We start from the raw sequence: 26,767 nt of genomic DNA on the forward strand, positions 1-26,767 counted from the left end.
AATAAATAAATAAGTTGTTTATAATAAATTATGATCTCTCTCTCTCTCTCTCTCTCTCTCTCTCTCTCTCTCTACTTCAAAGACTACGAGAAATCCTACTATGTACGTAATTTCGTATATATTTTATCCTCGGTTTTGATTCATAAATGGAATTCGTTTCCAACGACCATAAATTCAATGTATGATATAATATAATATAATATAATATAATATAATATAATATAATATAATATAATATAACATCATATCATAACATAACATATCATATCATATCATATCATAACATAGCATAGCATATCATATCATATCATATCATATATATTCTTACAATACATCATAAGAATGGAAATCGTATAGAAAATTAGTTAAAGTTTACACCAGGATTTGATAAAAAAAAAGTGTTTATTAACAAAATGCTTTGGCAAAAATATTTAAATGTTTAAATTATTTTGTACAATTTTATCACGATTTTGATTCAGAAATGTAAATATCAAATTGCAATCTATGACCAGATCAGTGTGTCGTCTGACTAGTATTTGTATCAGGCATACGCCTCTATTTGAAGCTTTTCAATTTATAAATTAAACTTTATTTGATGACTATCAATATCAGAGGCACAAAAACGTTTCTATATGAATTTTATGTCACATACTTGTAAAAAAGTCAATTATGTTTAAAATTAAGCAACTATCTTCTTTTTGACACCCGAAATGATTCAAAGTTTAATCATTCAATTTTGCAACAGTCAGCTGCAACTTTAACTGAAACTATTTATATGACAATACCAATTTAAAATGTTTTAAAGACCCCGCATGAAAATCATCCTGATAATATCGCGTTAATACATCTATACGGCAAACTGCCTTTCTCAGTTGTTGCATTACATTTTGTTTCCATTTTTTTTTCAAATGCTTAATTCTTTATAGTTTTTAATTTAGTCAAACATTTTGTAGTATATTGCAAAGTTTGAATAAGCATATTACAATGTACAATATGTGGTCTGAGCTTAGTAGTATGCATCTGCAATGCCGAAGTTACAATGAATTTTATAGGTATTAAGACACTCTTTATCATGTCCAAATAATAATACAAAGTTCCAGTTTACCTTATTTATTTCTTCAGTTGAAAACCATACCGTATTTCATGTAATAATCAATAAACGTGTGGATAATAAACAGCTGATTCTTATAGAAATATATTTTTTTTCTTAATTTTTCGATGCAGGTTATATGTATAATTACCATTATCACACAATAATATTCATGGTCTTTAAAATTTGACTGTTTCAATGCATTAACCGTGATATGAATATTTGGAATTACCCTTATAATTAAACGACGCTAAATATTGACTGCGGTGGCCTAATGGAAAAGGCACCTGCCTCACAATGTTGATGGTCGGAGCTCTGTCAGAGGCGGGACCTATTACTGAAGAAATACCGGTCGGTCAGCCGCCAGCTACTTAAATTATGGTAACCGATTGCTTACCTGCCTGGTGCCTGGCATGAACGAACAGGAATCGGAGAGTAATGCCGTTCAAAGTATATATGTGTCTCATAAGCCAACATGACTGGTCTTTTCAGTAATAAACAAACACTTACGTTACTTTTACTTTTACTTTTACTTTTACATTTACTTTTACTTTTACTTCATTTCACTTCACTTGACTTCACTGGTCACTGGCATTAACATAATAGTTTTTCCGTGGATATTTAATATTTTATATTTCTTACAAGAAAACAGTTTTTTAGTCTGTCGTTTCGTATAGACATATGTTTAAATTTGGTTTAATTTTGACCATTTATCAAAGAAAAGTGAAAATTTACACTTTTGTTTCCTTATGTTTGCATTTTAATAACATTGACTATTTGAGCACTGGTTAAGAAGATAAAAAGTAATCTGGAGATGGCAAATTTGTGCACAATCGAAGCATCATGTCGGTGCTACGCTTAACCCAACAAAAACAAAAGCAGCATGTATTAGAAGGTTGTTCTTACTTGAGTAAGGAACTATCAATTTATTTGGGAAGTAACAGCATTTTTACTGCCGAGCAAAACGGATTTAGACAACACAGGTCGTATGAGCACCATTTAAACAGCATTATAAGGGACAGTATTGAGGTATCCACAGCATTTATTGTAATGACGTTAAAAAGGCTTAACATTCTGTAGACCTGGATATGCTATTTTAGCAAATGATGTTAATGGCAAAATATCACTGGAAGTATATGATAAAGTGTATTTTCAAGGTCTGTCTCATGTATTCAGAATTAATAACTTATATTCGGTGTAAAACAGGGGGATAATGATTAATTATTTTGCTCGTTAACAACAACTTCGTTGATGAAATAGCGCCCTGGACGTAAGCAAAAAAAAAAAAAATGGAAACAACCAGATTTGGACATATGATATAAGCGATGATATTGTGTTGACTTCTGATTTACATTGCAAGTCAATAATGTAATTAAGATATTTAACTGGTCCAAAAACTGGCCACCGAAGGGTTAATAAATACTAACACATTATAATGCATTCACTTTACAAGGGAACGTTTTTATTTACTATATACTACAGGTGATAATACAATAGACACAGTTGAAACAATTTATTCCTTGGTGTATGATTTTTTCTTTTCCTTCCACTATGACGCATTAGCCAATGTGCCGGTAGATTTTTATAGAGTTTGTTAACTTAAGTACATTACTTTAAAGAGTTTTGATTTACTGTATTCCAAACTCTTTTAACAATTAACTGTTATTGTGTGTTATCAAGTATCGATAACAGATCTTCATGATAGAGCCATAAACTATTTCAACAAATTAACACTTTGTTGGTTTTCTCATGGTGCGGCTCAAAATTTTGTCTAATATTAAGCTTATACGAATGCCCCCTCTTAGAGTAGTTTAGATGTGGGCTATTGAGTCCAGCAAATACTTTGAAACACCAACAAATAAGAGATTCTGTAAAATATCTTTAAAACTCAGAAATCGAAGGTTTAACTGATTTTGCCGTCACTTCTACCAAGAAGAATTCATTCAGTTCCAGTGTATTCGCAACAATTTGTAACGAAATTGATGCTTTACAGTTATTGTTTGTTCAACAATTAACTTATAAATGCAAACCTGAAAAAAATATATATTGTCACAGCTAACTTATCGCTTAGAAATTGCTTTCGATCGAAATTGCTTTTATTCTTCAAACTTGGTTGACTAACTTTTGATATATAATATATTTACATTACTTGTGAGTGCAAGTCTTAATAATTGAGTCTACATGTCGTGTTTAAGATGTTATTTAGACGTATAATGATTTGAGACGTATTTACGGTGGTTCCAATTGAAAGATGTGCCCGTATTTTCAGTTGTGCAAATCGCCAGATGTACATGGACTTTTGGAGTTGTAAATCACAAAATATACATGGATTTTTGGTGTTGTAAATCGCAAAATGTACATGGATTTTTGGTGTTGTAAATCGCAAAATGTACATGGATTTTTGGAGTTGTAAATCGCAAAATATACATGGATTTTTGGTGTTGTAAATCGCAAAATGTACGCCTATTTCGGTTGTGTAAATCACACGATGTGCAAGTATTATCATAGGTGCAAATCAAAAGATGTACAAGCTATTTGGTGTTGTATTATGACAAGCTGGTCACGTATTTTGGACTATTTACAGTTTAAAAGTGGTCATAAGCACCTAATCTAAACAAATATTGCAATCTAATTATGATAAATATGTAGTACTACTAATAAACTTTGATAATGTGGCAGTTGAGTCCAATAAGTCCAGGGGTGTTCCAAGATAATTCGTCATAAAATTATCTTGGGGCTATATTGTAAAGTAAGTATTTGTAACCTGTATTGGGAAATAAACTGTCGATTGTATTGAGGTCAACTGCCACATTATCGAAGTTCATTAGTAAGTGTATCATTTAAAACACTAACATTATATATACATATACAAAGAATGCATAATTTGAAATACAAATATTTTAAACTCAGAAATAACAAGCTAAAAAGATTGTTTAGCGTAAAATCAAGTAGTATGCAAGCAAAACGTATTAACGAATTTCTTATAAGCCTGACATACTTCATCTAAATCTAGCGGTAATATCAGCATCGGAACATGTAACCAGGGAGACGGATTACAGAAAAACTTTGCTATTATAAATTGCCGTTCGAATAGCAAATGTTTAGATATGACATGGATAGTTTATCTTCTCTTCCTGCTTGCCCTACATACACCAGCTGGGCTTGGATCGTCTGGATATGTGTAGTCATTGTACCATTGCCCAAGTCTTGTCAGGGTAGAAGATCCGGTTTCAAACAAGTTGGCTGACGGCAGGATAAAAGAACTCGGTGTGGCTTTGCGATGTACGTACCATGCATATCTACAACAAAGCACAAATGTTATTACAGCATTTTAAAAACATATGCTTATAACTGAAATTTGTTCATGACTTGAAATTAAACGATACATAACATTTGAAACTTGATCTTGTCTGTAAAGGTTGTAAAATAGACTCCAGATGTTATTCAAAATACAAAGCTATGGAATAAGTCAATTAAAATGTGGAAAATACTAAGCTACGGAATAAGATCATTCAAAACGCAAAAAAATATTAAGCTATGGAATAAGTCAATTAAAATGCTGAAAATACTATAAGCTATGGAATGAGTCAATTGAAAATGCGGAAAATACTAAGCTATGGAATAAAAGCTGAAGACACTCAGCTATGAATTGATATCAGAAAAGTCGGAATAATTCTGCGTATGTATTGCTAATTCCAAAGGGCTTAGTTTGATCGAAAAGGACCAAACATGACCAGAAAGGGCATTACACATGTTAATAACGAGATAAAATGCCTAATCAAGTTATTACATACGTATCTACAATTATAAATGTAATGAAAACGATTAAATATTAACTTGTTCAATAGCCTGAACAAGACTTATATTACCGAACTCAATAAAAGCATTAATTCAACGACACATTAAATTACGTCATGCAACCGATATATGAAGATCAGGCATGCATACGTGCATGGAAAAAAATGATGTTTCCGTACTGAATGGGGAATAGAAACTTGTATAGATGTAATAACTTCTTTTCTTAAGGTGTGGCTCCATAGCGGAAGTTAAAATGACCGCATTTTAAATTGTCTCACTGTAGAAAAGAATGCAAAAAATAAAATAGATTGAACTAACCAGATTCCATAAATTTAACTGTACCATCATCAGTAATCTCTTTGTTCAAAGGAAAATAAGTCTTTTTCCCCCATATACTCAGTTTAAATAGAGGATATAACGTGTGTCTTTTCATATTGATTTTTTTATACTAATTGAATAAAATAATAAATTGCGAGGCTCTGCCAAACATTTTATCAATTTAATGGGTTTAATAAATTCAATATGGAAAGTCACAATAGTAATTTTCTTTTATCACTGTTTGAAACAGTGAAAATATCAATTTTATTTCACTGATAAATATCAGAATTTCTCTAAAGACCATGAAATAAACTAGTGTATTATCATTCTTATGTAATGGCTTTTTTCTTTCCCTTTCCTTAACACGTGTTAAGACTAGAACTATATACTAGTAATCTATGTAATAGAGAAACACACCTATAAACATAGTCACTCTCCTCAAGTAATGGCAAAGCCGCCTGCATAAATTCTAGCTGCTCATCTACGGTCACATCGTAAGGGCAGGCAAACTCCGTCAGCCAAATCTGTAACTTGTATTTGTCATAAAGTTCCGTAAGAAGTCGCATTAATTTTGTTGCTTTGCATGTGTAAATATGGGTTGCAATATAATCCACACGACAAGGTCCCGGGTCGGGTGCGCAAACATTTCCGAAAAACTGATCGAGCCAGTCTATTGTTTCTGCCTCAATACATTTGTCTACACCGCCTCCGCATTTAGCTGCGGCTGGACTAACAATTACAGTGTTCTTTCCAGCATACTCCACAATATGCCAAGCATCAGCTGCCTCTTGTGGTGATAAGTTTGCTTGTGCCTTATGATTAGGCTCGTTGAAACCTAAAATAAACTCATTTCTGTGGTCAACTCTGTATATGTCAGTAGACCAGTTTGGACTATATCCCCATATCATAGGAACAAAAGGATCAAGGTATCTATCGTCGATGTTACACCCACTTTCACTTTCAATTTTGTCAAAATTCGGCCCCCAGTCATACCTGAAAAAAAAATCATTTTAAATAAAGAAAACAATCTTCCTATGAAGATATTTGAGCCGCGCCATGAGAAAACCAACATAGTGCGTTTGCGCCCAGCATGGATCCAGACCAGCCTGCGCATCCGCCCAGTCTGGTCAGGATCCATGCTGTTAGCTTTCAAACCCTATTTTAATTAGAGAAACTATTAGCGAACAGCATGGATCCTGACCAGACTGCGCGGATGAGCAGGCTGGTCTGGATTTATGCTGGTCGCAAAGCCACTATGTTACTTTTCTCAAGGCGCGGGTCATTTTATAACAATTATCTTAAAATTACGTAATTTTGTCTCCTACGGCTAGGAGAGATATATTTCATCCCTTACATCCCTGTCATTTTGCCCACCCGTCCGTACGTACGTCCGTCCGTCTTGATCTCAGCGCAATTCATCATAAGCTTCTGGTCAGATTTCGATCAGGTGCAGAGCAATGACAACATGATATGGTATACAGTCAAATAGTTAATTTTGGAGTTACGGCCCGTTAATTTTTTTTTTAAAGATAAAAACATCTGGACTATTCTCGAATTGTTTTGCTGGGATTTGAATGAGACTTTTCAAGAATAATAATCACTTAGCTTACTTGTTCAAATTCAAACGGTTTTACGGTTAAATGATTTAACACAGAGTTATGGCCCTATGAGTTTTAAACATAAAGCTTGCAACAACGTTCAGTCAGAAAGCCATGCATTTCTTGGCAGAGCAATTAATCCTATTCAAATAAAACTTCACAGCAAAGATTTGTAGAGTAATGTCGGATAATACTAATTTGTAGGTACCAGTTCTAAAATCTAGAGCTAGATCTATTTCTGATAATCAATAAAATTTGCCAGGCTCTTTTCTCCTTTATCATTGATGGAATTTTAAACATCATAAAAATGAAACCTTACCCTGTTAAATTTCATTAATGAACTTGCCCATATTTCAATTTGGACAGTGCCATTAACTGTTAAAAAGTGTGCTTACCAAAAGGAAACTGACTGAATCACGAACAGTGTAGATCTTGACCAGACTGCATGGGCCATTATCATTATTCTAGTGACTAGACTAAGATAAAGAATCAGTCTGTGATTTACCGTATCTTCTCCAAAGCAACTAATTAGACAACTTCCACGCAACTTCATGTGGTCGATTTTGATGGTCGGCACAGTCAAGTCGGATGATTTATTCGAAGTTATAGCAAATGAAAGATTTTATTAAATTAAAAGTGTACTGTCAACTCACCTTATCATATTTATGTGATTTGAATGAAACTTCACAGGACTGATCAGTATTAAGCCTTGTTTTGCATATTATACGTAATTAATGGTTGCATGCATTTCCACGAAGTTCTTCTTGATCTGTAGTACCCTTTTTTCTGGATGTTAATGGAATATGAAGGGAGTGTCTATTGTACTTGTGCCTACTATCGAAACATTCCAGTTGGATGATTCCTTTCGGGGATATAAGTATTGTTAATATCCACAGTTTGAAATATATCTTAATTATCTTTATGTATAAAACTCTTCTCCCTATTCCGAAACGTATAGTAACGTGGCCGTTACGACCCGTTTAAGGCGGATATAAGATATTCCCCATAAATGACTGATATACACAGTTTAACACTTATCATGCTGGACACAATCGATTCTGCCTTTGCAACCAGTGTAGATCATGATCAGCCTGCGCATCCATGCAGTCTAAACAAGATCGGCACTGTTCACCATACACTGGCACACAGTTAATACCCTTTAGATGAGCACCCCTTTTTGCAGTCAATGGTACTTTCCAAACTTAAAGATGGACAAGTTCATTATAGAAATGAGGCAGGGTAAGGAGACACCATATGAATTACAAATCGTCGTTTAGTAATTAACATACGGGAATGAAAAACTTGATTGTAGGCGCATATTTAGTAATATATCCGTTATATCCGATATCATTCATTGGTTTTTATCTTTTAGATTAATAACACGTAGCGGAGAAATTAACAAGGCGTACAGGAAGTACAGATTCTGTCACGAAAAGACAAAAATCCATGTCAGTCACTTTAAAGTATACGATTTCGATAAAATGGTCAGATACTATAGTACACTTACCACCACGCCATGTTATCTAATGCCTTTAAATCGTCACATTTGTATGCCTTCAGGTCTATCCCTACCCCTTTCTTCCTGGAACCATGCACTACAGACACAACAACCACTGTCAAAACTATGCTGTAGACGGAAATATCCATATCTGTTGTAGATTTGAATAATATATTACAACGATGTATCTAATTTGTATTTGATTACTTATAACATTTCCAAAGGTTTCTGCAAACGCTGTCGAGTTTTGACATGCCCTCTCGGAAAATGTTTGGCAAACATACCACAGATGGTGCAATATGACAATAAAATTAGCAAAGTTCGTGCACGCATATTTGACAAACTGGTCTCTTAAATTTGTAAAAATAAGCAGTTAGATCAAGATGATTGCATTTTCAATTTGACTGCCCTCCGTTCCCGCCAGTTACTACAGTAACTGATTAAAAAGTTTTGTGAGCGAAGCAGTCCGAACATCTTGGTTAAAATTACTGATGTCTCAATTTTAGCATACCAGTCATGTGTGCTCGCCGTAAAATACTTAATTCTTGCAATCTTAAATTTGAGAAACGTGTAGTAACTTGCATTCTTTGTGCATGTGAATTTGCCGATTATTTATAAGCGTATAAAATTACAACGAAAATGTGTTATAATAAACATATTTTGTAAATGTTTGTATCATTTTATTTACCGAAATAACTTAGCATGCATAAGAGCACTGTTGGTATGAATATACCCATTTGTCCATTATCATATATATCCTGTGTAAGGTGACTAATCGACCCACCGACTCGGGTGTTTGACAATTGTAATATTTTACTGATAGTGTACACATATCACTACAATATAGGACTATCTCATCTAATGAAAGCCGGAAAGGTTTGTCATATTCTAGATAACGACACTTACATACTTAAAGCAAAGATATTTTTGTAATCAAATATTATTGAGCGAGAGAAAATACAAAAGCATTTAAATAAATGTTTTTCGTACAAATATTGGTGAAACAAAGATATTATCACACAATGTTTCTTATTTTGTAATATGAAAAACTGCTTAACGACAAGTCTGATAAATCATTCAAAATGGGACAAACTTTCTTTTGAAAAGCCAACGTAGATCACATACTATGTACTCTTACAATAACTTTCATTCTAATGATAACATATGACTTACAGATACTTTTAACTGCATCTTGGGAATCCTCGTCATAAAATCTACGGTATAAAGGATACTTTAATAACTAATACTTCATTGAATATTTCCAAAGTCCTGTCAAAATATCACTAACCTTTAGCCTTCTGGCGGCAAGTGATTCTGCCTTTTCGGCCAGTGCAGAAGACCAGTGCAGGTTGGTCAAGGCCTGCACTGCTCGCTACTCAATCAGTAAACTTTCATTGAACACCTCTTCGAATGATAAATGATACTAAATAATTTAAATAAAAGTTCAGTCCATTTTAGAAATTTAGCAGGATATAGGTTAAAGAAGCACAAGAAAAAACAACTTACTATCTTTTATCTGTCAATCCATAAGTTTCACGGCAATAATATTCATACAAATATTGTTTCGTAATAATAATTGTATAAATATTATCAAGCGGTAGTCATACTTCATAGAGCAGCTACTTTTGACAACTAAATAACCCGTAACCCAAGCACACACTTAATTGACAATGTCGTCCGCTACAAATATGTAACGATGGGTAAGATCAAAAGCATTGTGAACGTCATTCAACATGATATATCAGGGTTATATTATTAACCATGATTCTGCTAAATTTCTATAATGAACTTGTTTATCTTCCAATTTGGACAGTACCATTAACTTTTAAAAGGGGTGTATACCAAAAAGATACTGAATGAATAGCGAACAGTGCAAATCATGATCAGACTGCACGGTCGCAAAGGCAGAATCAGTCGTGTCCAGCATGATAAGTGTTAAATGATGAAATTCGAGGGGTTCACTCAAAACTGATTTTTATAGACGAAGTTACTTGTGTGTGTGTGTGTGTGTGTGTGTGTGTGCGCGCGCGCGCGTGCGTGCGTGTGTGCGTGTATGTATGTGTTTGTTTGTGTTCGGGTTTAACGTCTTTTTCAACAATTTTTTAGTCATATAAACGACGATATCTGCTTGTATCAGTGAGCACAATGCCCAACTTTATAGTGCTGCCTCACTAGAATACCACTCCGTAGACACGTGACATGATACCCTACCCAGTCACATTATACAGACCCTAGTACTAAGGGCCAAACGTGAAAGCTTCTTTTGCAGTTTGTTCACGCCTTTGGTATGACGCGACCAGGGATCGAACCCAAAATCTCCCTCACTCGAAGCGGACGCTCTATCACTAGGCTACCGAGACTCAATGTTCACATTGGTGTATTTATGTGTGCATTGAGAATAATTATATATCATCATGTATTATATTGCACTTGAAATAAATTATGTTCATTGGCAGGAAAAAACCAACAACAAAAAAAAAACATTAAGATATTAGAAGATTATCATGAAAACACAGAAATATTTGATAAACGACCAACATCTTTACAAACAATCTACCTGACCATTACATGTTCTGCCGTACTGTCCCGTACAATGGATACTTAAGATATTCTGAAAAAGATGTTCCCCTTTATAAATGAATGCTATTTGTAGAGAAATGAAAATAAACAATAGCTGAAAACTACGTTCTACCCAGTTATGTGATATTCAACATATTTTCAAAAATGATAACTGTTTAAAGACGTTGAAAGTGTGGTATCTTTATACAGCCCTTTTCTGGAATTTAACCCTTAGCATGCTAGATAAATTGTCGTCTGCTGGAAATGTCATCTGCTAAAATAGTAAAGTTCATTCAATTTGCTCCAAAATTGGAAGAAATATTGTCAGAGTAGCAAACAGCTTGGAACCTGATCAGACGCCGATTTAATCGGCGTCTGATCTGGTTCCAAGCTGTTTGCAAAGGCTGTTAAATTCGCCTGCAGCAGGCTAAGAGTTAATGTATATATCAGTGTACTCGCTTCGATCCCACTCCTTTCTCTCTCTGGTTCTGTCTGTCTGTACTGGCAGAAGAAGAACGTGGCATCCCAAGTGATTGCCTTTGCATTTAGAGCCTCTTTTAACGTGCATGTAATAAAAGATGAGTAATAAATTAGATTGGAGAATGCCGTTCGATCGGGCGGGCATAGAAGTTTCTGGAAAAATATTTTATTCAGACTGGTCAATTATCACCAAACTTAGCATGTTGCAAGTTTATATGGCGACTAAGCTTGGGATGGTGCTTTGAGCCGTTGGGTTTAAGGTTAATATATTTCTTACTAATTTGTTTCATATAACCCTTTTATGTCGATATATTGAAATGAAATTTTTTAGAAAATATCAAGGCTGTGAATGATTACGAAGTCAAAAGAACAATGGTGTTTAACATGCAGATATAAATGCCTAGCTTTCGACTACATTAGACACTGGACTCAAAGGCATTATAACTAAAAAATAAAACAAGAATCCATGGGCTATATAAATATGAGCCATGAGAAAACCAACATAGTGGGTTTGCGACCAGCATGGATCCAGACCAGCCTGCGCGGATCAGGATCCATGCTGTTCGCTTTCAAAGCCTATTGCAATTAGAGAACCTGTTAGCGCAGGCTGGTCTGGATCCATGCTGGTCGCAAACCCACTATGTTGGTTTTCCTATGGCGCAGCTCATATATTATGTGTTTCAATTTCTCTGTTTTCTGCAATTTTATATCACCCGAAGTTTGACTAAACTCTGCGTCCGTTAAAAATGTTATCAGCAATTATAATTTATGCATACTAATAATGACGTGAAGATAAAAACACAATTTATTTGACATTTTAATACATCATTTAAATGTTACATTCACCCCATTAATTTTTGAAATAAACATTCTCATGCGTCACACACTACACTCCTGTCTACGAATTTTTAGAGCGGTTAGTGAATGATACATTTTATAGCATTTCCCCTTTAACAGATTAAGGCCTAAAAATTTCGTTGATTCAGGCAGGTCGGATTTTGCTTTTAATTTCTTCTTTTTTTTTTTAAGTGAGACTTTTCAGAAATTATTTTCGTGACAAATAAGGGGGTTATTCCTTTAGAACATCAGTAAGTTAACTTCTAACATTGACCATGTTTAAAGCATGGAAAGAGCAGTTTTGCAACTTTTTGTTAAAAAGTGGAAAAAATCCAAGTCCATAAAAACATTTAGGGTCCGGCCAAATATTTATGCAGGTCGTGATACCGGAAACAAACATTGTTCAGGATATACACAATTTTGTTTGACTGTAGCCTAGTTATATATTCCGATTGTCCAGAAAGAATTTAAAGCGAATTATTGCTATTTCAGAACAAAATAAATAGTTTCAACTCATGATTTCAAAAGGGTTTTCAGTACTCGTTTTAAACATTTTAAACCCAACGTATCCTGTAGATAAGGCCTTTTGTCACACAAAAAAGTTTTATTAGAGATTGAATTTAAGTCCTTTTTTGCTGAATTGAAGAAAAAATAATTTGACAACATACACAAAATGGTAGCTAGACATTCTAATACGACCCGATTTGCTTTCCTATTTAACAATAAAGACTGAAGTGTGTCTGTGCATATGCAACTTATCATTGTTTGCACGGAGTAGTTATTACGTCTTAGCGACAAACGCCATCTCGGCGCGCTGAAGAATAGGTCCGCACAACACAGGCAAACGACAAGGATGTACATAATGATACTTTATAACGTTATAGAATCGAAATAATATATCTCAACCAGTATTATGTTCATGAATAAATCATTGTCTGTTGTTTAGTCATTTGGGCACTCGTGATATAATTCTTTTGCATCGGAAACTTAAAATTATGACATTATTTAACGACAAATCACTGTTTAGGGCATATCATTTCTTAAATAACAATAACTTTTGCGTAAAAAAGATATCTGCTGGACCTTTTAATTTTATTCTACTTGAGGCAAATTGTAATTATCAAAATTACCCAGCTTTTACAAGAAATACATAAAATAAAATAAAATCACAATTCTTACATATTTGCAATTATCATAAAAAGTTATTCCCAGGGTTATACATTTTCATCACATTAAATGAAAATATATTTTCTCTTTGATTGGCGACCGATTGTGATTAATTATTATCAAATAAAAGAAGTTATATAAAAAAAAATTATGTCTGATAATGACAAAGCTTTTATATTTTACATTACCCATAGTGTATTATTCCATAAAGTTAAGTAAGTCTGCGGCATTGATATCCTTTTTATGTGAAGTTATCTTTCATCATCTCTATGTTATGCCCAAATGGATTTCTTTTTCAAAATTCTGGTCTATCTAAAATCGATTATTTTCATATGAAGGACATGTCGATTTATTTTTTTGTTAAACGAGTCATCCCGGAGGATGTTATTTCATGTAAAAAATCATAAAAGTTACTTTTAAAGATAAATAAAGCATTCTAACACGACCCGATTCATTTTTCCTGCAGAGAATTGTGTGTTATACAACAATTCATTTTATGACCTCACAAATATTACGCAATAGCGTTAGACGGCTTAGCTGCGCCCCAGAAAAGAAACCAACAGAAAACAGGCAAAAATTTGATGAACGTCGTCTATGATGTACTTAAAAAATTCTTGGTAACACGTTAGAATTGAAACAGTATAATATCTATCTCATTTACTATGATTTAGTGATTTGCTGTTGTTTGTCGTTCAGATGCGTATTCCTTTATCACAAGGGCTGTGACCACGTGATATAATTCCATCACATCTGAACTGCAAACAATGGTCTTATTCAAAGATAAATCACAAAATCTTAAGTAACCTATAACTTAACAAAATAGAGAAATAACAGCCCTTAATCATTCTTTACCATTATGCGCATTACAAGTATAAGGCAAAACTGAAAAAAAAGTTGAATTAGACAAAACATTTCATTAATTTTATTACTTGATACAATAAATATTATCTTTGTATACACTTTTTGAGTGAATTAATGAAATTCTAGTGGAATATAATGGGGTCAAGTGCATAAAGCCCGTGTATGACTACGCCCTACGTATGCAAAAAAAATCGCAGAAAATTAAACTATGATATGAGCCGTGACATGAGAAAACCAACATAGTGGGTTTGCGACCAGCATGGATCCAGACCAGCCTGCGCATCCGCGCAGTCTGGTCAGGATCCATGCTGTTCGCTAACAGTTTCTCCAATTCCAGTAGGCTTTAAAAGCGAACAGCAGGGAGCCTGACCAGACTGCGCGGATGCGCAGGCTGGTCTGGATCCATGCTGGTCGCAAACCCACTATGTTGGTTTTCTCATGGCACGGCTCATATTATTATAACAGTAAAGTATATAAGCCTAAACGACCACTAAATTCGGTTGTTTTCTATTCCATATAAAATGAATTTACTTAAAAACATAATAACGTTATTCAACATTTTAAAAAATATTAAATTTTCAGATACTTAATATTCCCACAAAGAACGTTTTTTGCTAATATAGAAAATGAAAAAGGATTTTTAAAAAATCATATGCTATAAGAAAGTACAATCCATTTAGTACAGCCCGCTGAAATTGCTCCTTTGTCTCAGCAGAGCAAATGTTTTTCTTGATTGATTTTAGGTTTTACACCGTCTTTCAACAGTACTTCAATTATGTAATGGCGGCAGTTAACCAAATCAGTGTTTCTGAATTCTGTACCAGTACAGAAGATAATAGGTAAGGGTAGATTTCTCGAAAGCACAGAACACCAAAATCACAGCCTCAGAACCACGCATTTGCAAAGGAGGTCCAAAATAAAAAGAGACTGTAATGGAAAAATATTATAGACGGGTTGCTTCAAAAATCCAACAAGTACATATCAATTTATGCCAAATATAGATAGATTGAGAGGAAGTGGTAAGGGGTAAAATGGGATGGGGTGGGGGATGGGGGAGGAAGTTGAAGGGGAAACTGGAACAAGGGTGAATATACAAAGGGAATGCTATGCTCCTTAATCAAAGTCACACTACAGCGTAAACCACAATAGCGGAGACACTCGTGTACCAAAGATAGACACACAACCACACCCAACAAAATAACATATAAATTCAAACAAGTAAGCTACAAGAACAATGTAGGGCACCACTTTAGACTCAGAAGTACACAAACGCACCCATATAAGTAAGAAGATGCAATCGTATACCGCCTTAGGATTCCGGCAGCCTTTTTTAAAGGGGAGCCATGATAACTAATTCAAAGTAAAGGGGGAGGGTATGCAGAAAGGAGCGCAAATGCAAGGGGAGAGGAAGGGGGTGAGAAAGGGGGAGTGAGGAGGAAGAAAAAACGCTTACAACAAACAAGGAAACATAAGCAACAGACAATCCATCAAGGTGGGGGAAGTTTGCCTGTTCTCCGCAAGTAACTCCCATTCTAAAGAAATGTTTTCTGAATTGAAAAGACTTCCATATAATCACACAGATGGCTAATCCACTGCCAGATTTCATTGTTTTGGATATTGAACCGAGGATTTTCTCATTTCTGAAGCAACAAACTTGACATTTACCCTCATTTATTCTCCTTATTTTCCTTTTTTCTTGTAAGTTTTTACTTCTTTCAAGACTTATTATAGATTTCTTGTACAAAAATGGAAAAAGATGAATCTTATAAGCAATTTCTTGGTGCTTAATGTGAATTTACTACTTAAAACAGAAGGGGTAGAGTTACACATCTTTAAAAATATCGAGTTACACGCGGTGTAAGTTCTCTATTTTTCTTTCACTCTTAGATTATACATTGTGGAAGAAATTTAGGTAGGTTTTACGTCTGCCCCTTAGGTTATTTTTAAATGGAGTAAGCAAAATTCAAAACAGAAACACAGCATTCGACCTTATTTTTTCAATGTTGAAGTATGAATTCTGTCTCATTAAATCCACTTACTTGAGGCACCATAGAAAAATTGATATTGACATTTTTATGCCCCCGAAGGGAGGCATATAGTTTTTGAACCGTCTGTCAGTCTGTCGGTCTGTCGGTCTGTCAGTCTGTCTGTCCGCAATTTTCGTGTCCGGTCCATATCTTTGTCATCGATAGATGGATTTTCAAATAACTTGGCATGAATGTGTACCACAGTAAGACGACGTGTCGCGTGCAAGACCCAGGTCCGTAGCTCAAAGGTCAAGGTCACACTTAGACGTTAAAGGTCATTTTTCATGATACTGCATTCGTGTCCGGTCCATATCTTTGTCATCGATGGATGGATTTTCAAATAACTTGGCATGAATATGTACCACAGTAAGACGACGTGTCGCGCGCAAGACCCAGGTCTGTAGCTCAAAGGTCAAGGTCACACTTAGACGTTAAAGGTCATTTTTCATGATACTGCATTCGTGTCCGGTCCATATCTTTGTCATCGATGGATGGATTTTCAAATAACTTGGCATGAATGTGTACCACAGTAAGACGACGTGTCGCGCGCAAGACCCAGGTCCGTAGCTCAAAGGTCAAGGTCACACTTAGACGTTTAATGTCATTTTTCATGATAGTGTATTCGTGTCCGGTCCATATCTTTGTCATCCATGTATGGATTTTCAAATAACTTGGCATGAATGTGTACCACAGTAAGACGACGTGTCGCGCGCAAGTCCGTAGCTCAAAGGTCAAGGTCACACTTAGACGTTAAAGGTCATATTTCATGATAGTGCATTGATGGGCGTGTCCGTTCCATATCTTTGTCATTCATGCATGGATTTTAAAATTATTGGGCATGAATGTGTACCACAGTAAGACGACGTGTCGCACTCAAGACCCAGGTCCGTAGGTCAAAGGTCCTAAATTCTAACATCGGCCATAACTATTCATTCAGAGTGCCATCGGGGGCATGTGTCATCCTATGGAGACAGCTCTTGTTATTTTGTGTTTTATAATTGTTTACCAATACTTTGATGTTTCTTTTATTAAAATTAATGGTAAAATGAGTTCTCTGCAAACGTTTTGGATAGTGGCTATCACATTGAAATTTGTCTCTACTTCAGCTTGAGGAGATACCATAAGTTATACAAAATTTATAAAAAATGGCACGGTAAAAGTTGTTTAAAAATTGCAAAATAGTGCAAAACACGGTTACCTTTCAGAATATACCAAGCAAAGGCCATTTTGTAAACATTACTATTAGTGATCTAATACATTAACAAAGGGAAAGCCACTTCAAAATATCAATAGATGTCCTGAAAACGTTTGAAAGGAGTGTGAAAATTGAGTTTCTGTCATTTCACGAAAATTCCACATGCTGATATTACATGTATGTAACGTTGTTTCTAGATGTAATAAAATTGTAATAAAATGATTCAATACAATGCAGATAGTGTTCAGCACATTAAATATGTATAAAGATACGTTTCTGATTTTTTTTTGTGTGTTTTTTTAGGGGCGGGAGGGGGTGGGGGGGGGGGGTTGGTCGGGGTGGCCATATAATTTACAAAATGTATTATTTGACGGACCCATTTATTTCGGAAATACTTAGCTACGGCTTTTGTCCCTTCTGTGTGCTTTTCTATTGATTGAAGATTTGTTGTTTATATTTGAGAAATAAAAGATGTTTCATTCAAGTTGTTCAGAACGTGTAAGCTGGTAGCCACAATTGAACAGAAAACGCATGTCATAGCAATCGCTACTGTGTAGTGTCATCACTGATTCTATATCGCCGCCACTATTAAAAATGCTACGATATTTCTTTAAAGGGTGATTTCATTACTGCTAATGTTTGTCTGTGTAAGTATCATGTAATTTAGACCATTTGCATGTACGATAATGTTTTTAAAGTGCTTATGCATCAATCAACAGCTCGAATACAGACATATCTAAATGTGCAGCCATGCGAATCAAAAGAAAAGCTCTTGATGCCACAATTTTTATTACATTTTAATGAAATTACAGTCATCCTGTAGGAAAAATGGTTCTTACACATCACTGCATTCACCGATTTATGAATTAAGCTTTATCAATAAAAATATAAGACAGAATGTTAACATTTACAGTTTGAAAGTGGTAATAGCTGCACCACAGAAATATCGATAGCTCTTTTCCACTTTTTGGTGGTGGCGCTAGGGTTTAGTAGCCGTGCAATGGCATAATGATAACAATGGCTAGCCTTTCCATGAGACAGAACGTCTGACATCATCTGATGTCGGTGATAAAAGCATGAGCCAAATGGCGTCGTTCGAAAAGAAAATCTTTGAAAAATTTGCAAACGAAATTTCAGAAAAATCATTAAATAATTATTGTAGCCAATTATGACATCTATACTGAATCGACATACCTTTAATTTCTAATGGATTTTGGAATATTGTAAGCTAAAGTCAGGATCTGAGTTGTTTGTTGGAAGGTAAATTAAAATTTAACATGGGTGTGTCTTTTTGACTGTTCTGTCTATTTATTGTGAAGTATTAAATGATCCATTACGATTTTCTTTTTGAAAGAAACACCTTATTTTATATTAAGCGATTATAAAAATGTGATAATGAGGGTTAGTGTTAATCTTAAGAGTCTATACAGTTATAAACCACAATTTGACTTCTTACAAATATTCAAGGAATCGCCAAATTTGGTTTCTACCCGTATTAACGCCTAAGAAAATAGCATTTAATTATTAAAAGAAAGAATAAAAAAGAAATAAAAGTATAAAACATATATAAGGTAAATGTTCAGCCAATATCTGACAAATTTTCTATGTTTTTTTCTATATAATACTAAATTCTTTCAGTAAAATTATTATTTCTGATGTATTCACGGGTGTTTTCATTTTAACGCGCATGGGCTCTTTACGTGTGGCAAAAGAACACTCAACGATAAGAAAACCTAAATAAATTATCATTATATTACGAATTGTTTTGCCACTATAAAGATGATTACAGTCAAGTAATTTATTATTCGGTATGCTTTGATTTCAGACATGTATGTTATTAATTGTATCTTACCTGACAAGCCTGCTTTATTCTTATTGTCTTCAGAAAAGAACAAACATTTCCAGTCTATTTCCACACATTATACAAATATAAAACTTGTTCCTTACATTTAAAAATGTCATAGTTTCTTTCATTTTATCTTTTTTCCCCAAAAAATTGTATATAGTTGTACATATTTTTCTCCGAGTTGGATGACATCTACATACTTATAGGAGTCGAGGCTCCATGTCACTAAACTTGCTGTAACATATTTAAATAAAATCTGAAAAAAAAGATCCTTTAGAAGCAAAGAAAGCAGCCAAGAATAATAATAGCAGACTTGGTTGGATTGAGTCTGTTCATGAAAAGTAATGAAATGTGCAACAACTCTCAAGCCCACTAGCACCGGCTTAAAGGGGGATGTTTATTTCCAAGGGAAACATACTAGCACTCCAGCATGTCAATAATTAATAGTCATCAGTAAATTGGATACTCAGTTAGTGGTCAGCCAGATATATTTATCTTGCATATTAATTACCATCACATGTGTTTTATGGTTTAGCTTGGTGTTATCAGTACTTTCGTTTTTCAAGATAAAAAAAAACGATTGTGGAAACGATGCTTATTGCTGCTGTAGTGTTAGTTTCTTTGCAATGCGATTCTCGCTATTAATTCTTTGAGGTCGTGTAATCATGGTCAGTAAAATTTATTTCGTCAATAGTATATAACTACTGAAACAAATGCAACCACCAAGTTGGTTATAGTTCAATTTATTATGAATGCATTTCATAAAAAAGCATGATGCAATCAATGATTAATTATATTAATTAATTATGAGATTACTATATGTATACGCTGGTCAATATCAAATTGTAAATGTTATGTGCATTGTCTGCAAATGTTCCGTACATACTGTTTTTAAGTTTAATCAAATTTCGAACTAGGTCAGAAGTCGACGCACACATTTGAGGATGCAAAGGGGCGGTTCAACATTTAAATTGGAATCACACCGACTGGTAGACATTAAGTTTGATTCCGTGTCCATGTTAATAATGCAATATTATTTGGTACTCCTTTCTATAATATTATGACGGCACATTTTGTATCTTTATAATAAAGTGAGTTCTTATGAATTTTATTTTAGAAAAAAATTAAAATCCTAACAGTTTCATACATAGAATGAATTCAATACATTGAACACTCAAAGTTCTTTTTCTTGTTAGATTTAACGTCGCACCGACACATGATAGGTCATATGGCGACTTTCCAGCTTTAATGGTGGAGGAAGACCCCAGGTGCCCCTCCGTGCATTATTTCATCACGAGCGGGCAGCTGGGTAGAACCACCGACCTTCCGTAAGCCAGCTGGATGGCTTCCTCACATGAAGAATTCAACGCCCCGAGTGAGGCTCGAACCCACATCGATGAGGGGCAAGTGATTTGAAGTCAGCGACCCTAACCACTCGGAGGCCCCGAACACTCCAAGTGGACACCATGTAGTGTGTTGGTATGAAACCTGGCCAAGTACTTTCACTCAACACTTGAATTTCAAATATACAAAATGCGCTGTTATTTGTCTAAAGTTGCAAAGAAAGACCTGTGGAAATGTTATAAGTGTATTGAAAATAAAATTTGGTACATTTTTTGGCTTGGTTTACAAGTTATGAGGTATCTAGATGTGATTATTTAAACTGAGACCACATTCTGCACTCAAAACTAAACAGAAAAAAACTTGTAAATATTACATTATAGGATATAATACTAATCTGTAATCCAGCCAAAACGCATTTTATTTTATGAATTTCAAAAACAATTTCTACAGAGACGAATAGTTATGCTTTTATCAGAAAAAGTTTTTCTCATTACTGTTTATTTGATTGCTTATTCATTTTTTTTTATCAATTATCCTGTTTTGAAAATATCATTCAAAACTGACCGATATTTCATCTTTTGATAATTTTACTATCGGCATCAAAAATTTCGAAATTGGTTTTTTATGAAATTTTGAACAGAAACCATATTTAAAGGTTAGGATATGATCGAAATACTATTATTAGAATGTAGAAGCTTGTTTTTCTCGAAGTCGGCTGAAACACGCATAAGGATCTATTTAGTTTGAAAGTCTCTGTTCAACCAATGAAATTGCTTAAACTTATTAATGTACTAATTATATATTCAATTTGGTAAATATACTGTTTATCATAAATGTAATTGTCTATTTCAGAAAATGTAATTTCTTATACTATACGATATTTTCATAGTAAATAAAATTGCACAAACTTTCAAAATTTTGAAGTGTTTGAATCGTACAAAAATATTTAAAATGCAGATTGAGCCACTTACCTTTTTTAAATATTTAACCTTCAGTCATATGTTAATAGGTTCTTTCAGATGGTTACCTTCCATACAATTTACACAGAATACACCAGCGGCTGTTATTTCACATAATAAATTACAAAGAGAAAGAACGAACTATAAATCGACAACTTTAAAAAAGTCACATAAAAATTAATGTTCGTAAAATATATAAAAGTAAAAAAATACCAATGTGAGAAGGGTTTCAGAGATTCACGGAGTTCAGATCATGCATGTAAATTCATTCTATCAAATCCACCAATTACACCATAGCTGTAAAACATAATTTCATGGATGAATCACGTAATATTTAGTTTTGTTAATTTACCCATTTAACTTATTACTTTCTTACAACTTTAGCAATTTAAAAGATACTAAAAATAATTTCAGTGTTTGACTTAAAGAGCTCATACAACTAAAACAGTTCCTTAAAGGTGGTTTCCTCAGTAGATTAAGGTGTAAAATAATATGTACGTGGATAGGTTAAGATGACACACCTTATTTTACTTCTTATCAGATCTTAATAAACAAGAAATTTGCTATTTCATGATTTGAATTGTGACAAACACTTTTATGTCACGATCGATTACATGGAATACTGCAGAAGAAATATAAAATTCTTTAGCATAACACATCATTAAGCCATTTTTACTTTTGAAGCTTAGCACAATTAATATGTATTCATACATTAATTTCTTTATCTTAGTAAAAAAATCGAACACTCTACAAACCATCTACAGCACCTTTTTACATTATTTAGTACTGCCACAGTTACATAAAAGGCTGCAGATTATTGCCATATCGACGACAACGGACATATATCAATTTATGTTTTTGTTTTAAATATACAAGGATGTGAGAGTGACGCTGATATTAACTCATCCGAGAAATACTGAACCGGGTGTCCCGCGCCAACCTTTGTTTATTGCACTTTTTTTGTAGTCATTGTTTAAAAGCAAAACAAAACAAGCAATGCTCAAGTGACGTATAGGAACGTATTGTGCCGATTTGAGAATTAAAGTACAGATAACTCGCCAATAGCGGGTCACTATCAACACTTATAGCATGTGGTGAAGAATGGTTAGACTTTCAGGACATCTAAACTTACTAACACTTAAAACTATTGCTCACATTCATTTAAATGTTTGATTTATTTGAATCTATCTTTTACATCTGAAGTTATGATGAAATATTTAAACCTGTCCGATTCACCAATAGGGGGTCACTTTTGCCAATAGAGGGTCACCTAGTTTATTATATTTTCTATCCATTTAAAATAGTCTTTTTTCTGACAAAGCATGACTGTGGTATTGGAAATGAACATTTCAAGGCAGAATATAACGAGAATCAGAATTTTTACATTTCAAATGGGAGTTACTAGGTAAAAGGAATATAGCGCTAGTTTTCACAGTTGTATTTCTAAGCATAATTAGCACCAGCTGTATCTAAAACTTAAATCAAAATATTGATGCACAGAACCTTATTCGTTTATCTAAATTTGCCAGTTCAAACCATTATTACACCAAATCAACAATTGATTTGTATTTTCAAGCAGAATAAACATCCTTTGGATAATCCCTTAAATGGCTGACCCTCTATTGGCTGAATGGCCGCCTCTGCTTGATGACACTTTTTTTCGTCAAAGTCAATCTAAAATTCATAATCATATTATTCCTATGAAAGTGTGTGTTTCACTCTTCAAAATGGAACCAAATTTGTGTGGTTTTATCTAAGAAACTGTAAGGTATGCTCAAAATTATTCTACTTCGAAGAATTCAAGAGTGCTAAAATCCAAGTCAGGAAACATGATTGCAAGAGTTTTTTACTCATGGAACTCAAACTCATTAGATTAGATCCATCTTCTTTTGTGTAATAATTGCTAAATGATAAGTTTATATTACTGGATACTTAAACATTGTATACTCTAATATGTTTAAGAGAGATTCATATCTTATTTTCAAGTGACCCGCTATTGGCAGTGATTCTCTATTGGCGAGTTGACTGTATAAGGGGAAATGCGGGAAATAACTGACAAAGTATTTATCAAGCGGAGTGAAACCGAAATATAACCTTCAATGTTAATCGACCGTTAGCGTAATTAAAGTTTCTGAACACCAGGATCTAAAGATTAGAAGCCAGTTTCTAAGATGCTAAATGCTAAAATTTTCTAAGATGCTAAACTGTAACGGAAAATATAGTAGATGGACTGCTTCAAAAATTCAAATATCCTAAAACAAGTATATATATATATTATATATTATAAAATGGAAACGAACAGTTTATCAGCTAGATTAACAAAAGAAAACTTCTTTATCGACTGTTTTAAACCGAAATTAAACATGTGGAACAATTCACTTGATACTGATAGATATATAACGTCATTAATTAATTCCCCTGTTTGACGTCAAAATATACATCCATTTCTTTTATTATTTTATATTTAGACACACTGATGAGCCATTTATGGCGAAACTAGTTTTTGACTTTTCTATGAAAATCTAAGACAATCTATTTATTTATTTATATAAACAAAATACAAAAGGTGGGGTTAGGGGTACACAAAAGGATGGGGGTGTTGGTTAAAACCAGAAAATAGCAATGATGAATATTCAACATGGAAAGCAACGTTCCTAAAATGCAGTCACCCTACACCGCAAGCCACAGACAAGCACATGGAAATACATACGCACACACAGACTAACAGACAAGCAAGAAAAAAGATTACAGTTGGGCACCGCCCAAGCCTTAATTTTCAATTTTATTAAAAATTTTAATTCAAATATGAAAACACTATAAACTCACATGTAAAGAACATTAAAATTTTTCGATAGCGAAAAAAGTGTCGCACCCTGTATGAAGAAAGAGCAATAAAAGCTGTCATATTTGATTAGTTAAAAGAAATTTATGATATCATCGAAATGTTGCCCATATTATATTTCAAATACTTCAAAAATGTTCTATTTAACGCATACGGTAATTGGAAAGATTGTCATCTGCTTCAGACATTTTGCATTAGAAATAGAAAAAAAAATGTATTCGCGACTTTTTGAAATAATATATTCTCCAAGGTATTCATAACTTATTAAATACGAGGATGATATTCTCAAATATCATATACTAAAGCATGTACAAAAGTAACGCATTATGGAGAATGTAGTAAAATGAAAGGAATTCAATTTCCGCGCATCAATATGTACAAATGGTTAAAGTTCTTAAATGTTATGTAACAATAAAAAAAAATCATAATAATAAAAAGTACAGAAAATCGTTGGATTACATATTAAAAGAAACGATATTGTAATTATGTCTGCCTGAAATTTAATATTTCCAATAACAGAAATAGACTAATGAAAAAAAAAATCATAAACATCAGACAATTACATTTAGTTTTAATTAAGGCATAAAGAAGAAAAATCATTTTACCTAATTAATCGAATTTTAAAGCGTGATAATATATTAATGCTTTAAATGATGTAAAAACTGAAATTTTGGTTTATTTGTCTTAGTTAAAGACGCAAATCTCTTCTCTTTTTTTGTCAAACGTCTGTTTTTATGGCAGTACCTTAACCTTACTGTTTTATTGCAGTTTAATTTGACAAATAAACAGACTGTTCAGGTTCTAATCGTCACACTTCTAACAAAACAAAACAAAACACAAAACGAAAATTAAAAATAAAGCAAATTCGATAAACTGGCATCCTCCGCCGAAAGGGTTTGTGGTGAGGAATGGCAAAGAAATATATCCGGCAAAAAGTTAAGGATGTTACTAAGAAGCAAATAATTTCATTAGTCAAAATAAAAAAAAATCATTTTAACAGAAAATGAATGTTTTTTGTTAGGGGATGGGATGTGTGGGGGTGGGGGGGGGGGGGGGGTGAGGTCAGCGGGGTGACCGGTTGAGGATACAAAACTTCACATGTTGATTACAAATACTGATGGAAAATTAAAAATGAAAAAGAAAATGGGGTTAGGGATGCATGATCGGGATGGTGAGCATGACTGGGTGAAGTGAGGTGGGGGAACGGTACTTTGCATTTTAATAAATATTCATGGAAGGTTTAAGAAAAAAGATAAAAAAGGAATGATTGGGGGTTGGGTGGGAGGGGGAGGGGAGGGGAGGGTAAAGAAGTACAGGCTGTGATTAAGGCAAGATGGTGACCAGGTGTGGGTACCCAACATCACATGTTTATGATAAATGTTCATGGAAAAGAATGAAAGAATTTTGATTAAATTCTACCAGGTAGTTACTGATAAATGGCTGCGGACGTAGATTTTTCATTAAATCAAGGACAATCACTCTAAAAAAAAAAGACCACTCAAAAGAAGAAATGGACGGCATCATCGATGTATGTTGGTTCATATTTATTTCAAGTTTTATAAAATTCGTCAAACTAGTTACTTAAGAAATGGCTGCGGACGTGGAACTTTCATTAAATCAAGAGCAATAACTATAAGGAAAATTTACCAATTAAAAATGACGAGCATCACCAAAGTATGTTGGTTCATATTTATTTCAAGTTTCATGAAATTCTACTAGCTTGCTCCTGAGAAACGGCAGCAGACGTAGATTTTTCATTAAAACAAGGGCAATCATTCTAAGGGAACTGAATTGACCAATCCTAAAAATCTTGACGGGCATTATCGCAGTATGTTGATTCATGTTTATTTCAAGTTTTATGAAATTCTACCTGCTAGTTAGTGAGAAATGGCTGCGGACGCACGCACGCACGGACGCACGCTTGAACGCACGGACGGACGGACAACGCCATTTCAATACCCCCTCCCGATTTCGTCGGCGGGGGATAAAAAAGAAAAGAAAAGAAAAAAAAAACACGATGTTTTTAAACATAACGATGATGTATCGAAAGTTACGTTTTGTCATCTTAGGTAGTCTGACATGCGAGCCGCGCAATGAGAAAGCCAACATAGTGGCATTGCGACCAGTATGGATCCTCATCAGCCTATGCATCCGCGCAGTCTGGTCAGGATCCATGCTGTTCGCTTACGGTTGCTCTAATTGCAATAGGTTTTAAAAGCGATGGCGTTGCTCCTGTTGTTTTCTAGTGTAAATGACATTAACAGACGATATGCTTGAGAGGATAAGCTTGATATTTACATCGGAAACAAAACTCATGCTGATCATGATTGGCTGTTGAATTGATTGAC

At 34.0% G+C, this 26,767-nt stretch overlaps 1 protein-coding gene across 3 annotated transcripts in view; it reads right to left on the reverse strand.

Annotated features, from left to right (window-relative positions):
* Positions 1-470: 470 nt before the first annotated feature.
* The window catches only part of LOC123535253 (uncharacterized), a 32,754-nt gene continuing 6,457 nt past the window's right edge, over positions 471-26,767 (reverse strand). Inside the window, exons 1-4 of one of the 3 annotated variants that reach the window (XM_045317841.2) lie at positions 21,590-22,020; positions 8,312-8,453; positions 5,624-6,199; positions 471-4,389 (exon numbers count right to left, since the gene is read on the reverse strand). In XM_045317841.2, coding sequence (XP_045173776.1) covers positions 4,212-4,389; positions 5,624-6,199; positions 8,312-8,451 — 894 coding nt within the window. In that variant the 5' untranslated portion in view covers positions 8,452-8,453; positions 21,590-22,020 and the 3' untranslated portion in view covers positions 471-4,211. Of the gene's footprint in view, positions 4,390-5,623; positions 6,200-8,311; positions 8,454-9,808; positions 9,946-21,589; positions 22,021-26,767 lie in introns of those variants that run through there. The other 2 variants (XM_045317842.2, XM_045317840.2) reach the window with 2 other exon arrangements.

The sequence above is a fragment of the Mercenaria mercenaria genome, chromosome 12 (assembly GCF_021730395.1).
Source record: "Mercenaria mercenaria strain notata chromosome 12, MADL_Memer_1, whole genome shotgun sequence".
Lineage (NCBI taxonomy): Eukaryota > Metazoa > Mollusca > Bivalvia > Venerida > Veneridae > Mercenaria > Mercenaria mercenaria.